The sequence below is a fragment of the Portunus trituberculatus genome, chromosome 46 (genome assembly GCF_017591435.1).
Source record: "Portunus trituberculatus isolate SZX2019 chromosome 46, ASM1759143v1, whole genome shotgun sequence".
Lineage (NCBI taxonomy): Eukaryota > Metazoa > Arthropoda > Malacostraca > Decapoda > Portunidae > Portunus > Portunus trituberculatus.
The window spans coordinates 8,689,058-8,694,106 of NC_059300.1; the positions used below are offsets into that span (position 1 = coordinate 8,689,058).

A 5,049-nucleotide genomic window follows, 5' to 3' on the forward strand; every position below is an offset into this window, starting at 1 on the left:
CTGAGTCATGTTTGGTCCAGAAATTAGTTCGGTCAGGTTTGGTCCAGGAGGTAAATCGGTCAGGTTTGGTCGAGGAAGCAGGATGATGGGGTGGGGAGCTGGGCTCTCACCTCTATGCCTTTGTCGGAGTAGATTGCCGCCCGCGTCAGTGCCACTCCACACATCAACACTGCCGCCGCCGCCACCAGCGGCCCCCAAACAACCTTACGATAACTCGTCATCGCAAGAACTGGCGGGCCGCGTGTCTGATGCTGGCTTATATGTCTGGCGCGAGCTGGAAGTCTTCCCGCGGCAAGCTGTGTCTCCCTCGCTACACTCCACGTGACTCGCGCGCGGCGCACACCACGCAGGACGCGGCGCTCCGTGTAAAGATCACAAGACTCTCTGCTCCTTGTCAGTTCCTAGGGTTCAGATTGATCAGCATCCTCACCATCCTTGGCAGTCAATGCGATCTTTCGCAACAACAAACATACACAGATGCCGTGGTGGGAGGGGATAGATGATGTCATTAGTGTCACGAATAAGTAATTATGCTCCACAGGGAACGCGTCCTGTGAGGAGATGTATTTGACGTTCATGATGACGTGTATCATCAGCTCCCGCCGTCAGTAAGAACAGCCTCACCCCCTGCACAGGCTATACGCCCTCTCCCAGCCCTGCACTTGTTGCATCATGGCAGGTGTCCCGGCGTCCACCCCGTGAATGTCATGCTAACTGAAACTGGCGTCTGAATCACCTGGCAGACACAGTCAATCATCGTATTCACTGCTGCGTTTAAAGGGAAGAGCAAAGTAGTGCGATTACAGCTGTCAGTGGCGGTTCATAATCATCATCATCATCATCATCACTGGCTTCTATGATTTCGCAGCAGAACAAAGCTCTCCTCCCTACCAATCTTTGCCAGCAATCGGCCTTCTTCACGAAAACATTAGAAAAGAGAGATAAATAAAGTAAGCTAAAATATTTGAATAGAAATTTAATAAAGATTGGAATGAAATCTAAGTAAGAGGATAAAACTGTTAATTGAAATGAATGAATAGAGGAAATGAAATTAAATGTGCACAGATACGTTAAGCCAGGAAGATTTCATTTATCACGTTTCACTTACATGCTTACTCATTTTATTTTATTCCATTGATTTATTTACACATTTGTTTATTTTCATTTTTTGTAAGGAGTTTTATATAATGGTTTAATCAGTATTTCTTCAAATTTCGCCGTCTTATCTCGTCTATTCTTAATGAACAGACTCTAGTAAGAAGCAATGTGATGTTCAATACTATTCTCATGATTATAATGATAGCTTTAACAAGAATTCTGCGACAAAAGTAGTAAAAAAAAAAAAAAAAAAAAAAAAAAAAAAAAAAAAATGTGACACTATTTGATCGTCTCATGCTGCCCTTGAAAATAGTCTTTATGAGAGAACAATGAGTTTTAAAAGTTCAAACGGTAATTTCATTTTTTTGTGTAAGAGAGACACTGGCCTACGGTAACAAATAAAAAAAAGGATAAAAAAAAAATGTTAACTGATAATGGCAATCCCAAAAGAGAGAGCAAAAAAGTTTATTAGAAATTTGACGATAATTATCTTGTGAAATAGTAAGCATTTTTATTAGATTGTGGAAAAAATTGAAAAAAAAAAAAACTGGTATGGAAAGTGGAAAGCGCCGCGTGAATACAAGGCTATATAGACTACAGTACTTTTTGATTCACTACAATAGAGAAGGAAATATATAAAGTAGATTATTCATTCAGCCATTCAGATATAGATAATTCAGCCATTCACACATACACCTCTTCTTCACACAAAACTATATACACTAGCCACATTATACATTCTTCACGCAAAAAAAAAAAAAGAAGATTCATGACTCCTATTATCATCCTGGGAGTCCCTTTCTGACTATTATCTATTCAGGTTGTTTAGGGACCGGCACCTTAGTGGGCTTTTTTTTTTTTTTTTTTTTTTACCTCAATTTTTGTTGCCCTTGGCCGGATTTCCCTCCTACATAAAAAAAAAAAAAAACAATCATCGACTTTCATGGTATCACTGCAGGTGCCATGTACGTTGATTATTTACGCATGTATGTATGTATGTATGGATTGTTGGTTGCATGGATGGATGGATGGATGGTTGGTTGGTTGGTTGGATGGATGGATGGTTGAATGGGTGGTTGAAAGAATGGATCTGTGGTTTTTATTCATTGCTTTGGAGCCGTTGAATCAGTCAGTCAACCATCCATCCATACATGCTTATATACACAACATATTGACCATGAAATCACATACACATCTTTATACACTATTTGAGAACTTGCGCCAACTTATTTTATTCTTTACACCACACTTGTGAATGGACAGAGATGACATGATCGGTATAAACACAGACATGAAATACATATACCCTAAATCATCAATACAAACATAAATACATCCTACTCCCCAGCATTTCCCTTTCAAATACAACAGTAGTCAATCGAAACGAACCAACACTCAACCCCACACACGCGGCAAACATTCAAACTTCAGAGAGATTTTCAAGATACTGTCTTAATTAATAGTGTCAGTTTGTACACGTGGTCGTACATTCATGCATACATACATACCAATAAGGCCAGATCGCTTAACTTCACAGCCCAGAAAGCTGAAACTTCATCAGTATCCTCAGGAAGCGTCATTGCATACACCGCCACTGCCACCCCCATTACCACGACCACCGCCACCACCGCCGCTGCCACCACCAATGCCCCACGCGCCCCCATGGCAGTGTCCAATCGCTGACTGAGGTGGGCATCACTCGAGCTGCATTTATAACTTGGCATGTGTGGGTGCCGGCCAGTAGAGTGCCGCGGGGAACACAAGCACCAAGGTCTATATTTTGTCAGGTCCCGTGAAAAAAGCAGAGAAGAAGCGTGCGTGAAGTGTGGCGTGGTTTTTATGTTACGTTTATGCTGTAATGTGAGCTGGTATAACTCTCTCTCTCTCTCTCTCTCTCTCTCTCTCTCTCTCTCTCTCTCTCTCTCTCTCTCTCTCTCTCTCTCTCTCTCTCTCTCTCTCTCTCTCTCTCTCTCTCTCTCTCTCTCTCTCTCTCTCTCTCTCTCTCTCTCTCTCTCTCTCTCTCTCTCTCTCTCTCGTCTCTCGTGTCGGAAACAAATCCATAGATGCAGTTTATATTTAGAATTAGGTTTTAGAGTTTATCCATATGACCTTTAGCTACTGCAATTACATGGTTTGGCAGTCTAGTGTATTAGCAGTGTTCAGTGTGTGGCATCCTTACCACTGAGACAGCAACATAAGACCATAACAAAGTGAGATAACTTGCTAAAAGACATTAGGCGTACACGTGGCAAGTATACAGTTTCATGTCATGCAAACTGATCCCCGTAAACATCTTTCTCATCACTCACTCCTCACGCGTGTAACGGAAAGAAGGGTAAAAAATACGGAAGCTGGAGGGAGAAGAAGAGGAAAAAGACATTTATTCATTACTGTAATGTTATGCATTCAGAAAGAGGCAGAAGAGCACCAAGATTAAGATTACGGTAATGCAGGTCTGTGTTGGATTGGTTAGGCAAGGTGTGTGTGTGTGTGTGTGTGTGTGTGTGTGTGTGTGTGTGTGTGTGTGTGTGTGTGTGTGTGTGTGTGTGTGTGTGTGTGTGTGTGTGTGTGTGCGTGAGTGGGTGCATGTGTAGTTGGGTGGCTGCATGTCAAAGTCACTAAGATGTGCTTATGTGAAGACAAGGCAGATGTCAAAAAGAAGCTCATTGCATAAAGGTGAAGGTGACAGGTGTGAAACTTTCGAATGTCCTCCAGGAATATAGGAAAAAGAAACGTATTAATGACACAGTATGCAGGTGTGTCTGTTCCGCCGCGGGAAGATGAGAATTAAGGCATAAGTGGAGTCGAGGGTCACTGGAACGCCTTCTCAACACTGCCGCTGCCACTCCTGACGCAGCTGCCTGGTGTGTGGTGTGCGAGTGGCGTGTTGACTCCGAGGAGTCCCGAGGGATAGGAGAGGCTGGAGAACCTGCTTGTAGGGAGAGAAACTGATTGGCCTTAATCTTTAGTGATGCTCGACGCGGGAAGCATTTATCTTCTATCTGTTACACCCTGGATGCTCCCTCCTCCTCCTCCTCCTCCTCCTCCTCCTCCTCCTCCTCCTCCTCCTCCTCCTCCTCCTCCTTCTCCTTCTACTCCATCCTTAAAGCTAGCAGGAGTCTAGAGTGCGTGAGTACTTGTAGGAAACACGAGAAACACTGATGTATACTCAATCTATTTCACCAAAAGACAAAAAGACTGAAATGCATGTAGTGGCAGGGATAGAGGCGGAAACACAGGGATAGAAAGATCTAGTGGAGGAAGTCACCTCGTCTCCTCATTTCACTGTGGGAGAAATGAATGAATTATATACTTCGAGGGGCGGGTGTTGCCAACCTTGACTTGGAGGACACCGATATGTTGGGACCTTACTGTGTACTACTTTGTGTGTGTGCGTGCGTGCTTGTGTGTGTGTGTGTGTGTGTGTGTGTGTGTGTGTGTGTGTGTGTGTGTGTGTGTGTGTGTGTGTGTGTGTGTGTTGGTGAGTGATTATTTCTATATTTGTGTCTGCTTTTTGCCTGTTTGTCTTTATCTACGTTGGTTTGTTTATCCACCCACCTTTCTCCTCTCTCTCTCTCTCTCTCTCTCTCTCTCTCTCTCTCTCTCTCTCTCTCTCTCTCTCTCTCTCTCTCTCTCTCTCTCTCTCTCTCTCTCTCTCTCTCTCTCTCTCTCTCTCTCTCTCTCTCTCTCTCTCTCTCTCTCTCTCTCTCTCTCTCTCTCTCTCTCTCTCTCTCTCTCTCTCTCTCTCTCTCTCTCTCTCTCTCTCTCTCTCTCTCTCTCTCTCTCTCTCTCTCTCTCTCTCTCTCTCTCTCTCTCTCTCTCTCTCTCTCTCTCTCTCTCTCTCACGGATTAGATGTGCGTAACTTGCCTTAAGTGGCGGTATCCTGCCTGGCCTTCCTCGCCCCACATATAGCGGCGGCCTAAACCCTTTTCGTTACTTAATACTCCGCG

The 5,049-nt window shown here is 43.9% G+C and overlaps 1 protein-coding gene across 2 annotated transcripts in view; it reads right to left on the reverse strand.

The window, feature by feature from the left end:
* LOC123520204 (angiotensin-converting enzyme-like) overlaps positions 1-2,768 on the reverse strand; it is a 37,194-nt gene extending 34,426 nt beyond the window's left edge. Inside the window, exon 1 of one of the 2 annotated variants that reach the window (XM_045282265.1) lies at positions 2,607-2,768. In XM_045282265.1, the coding sequence (XP_045138200.1) occupies positions 2,607-2,762 (156 nt within the window). In that variant the 5' untranslated portion in view covers positions 2,763-2,768. Of the gene's footprint in view, positions 1-110; positions 268-2,606 lie in introns of those variants that run through there. The other variant, XM_045282266.1, reaches the window with a different exon arrangement.
* Between the last annotated feature and the right edge of the window lie 2,281 nt (positions 2,769-5,049).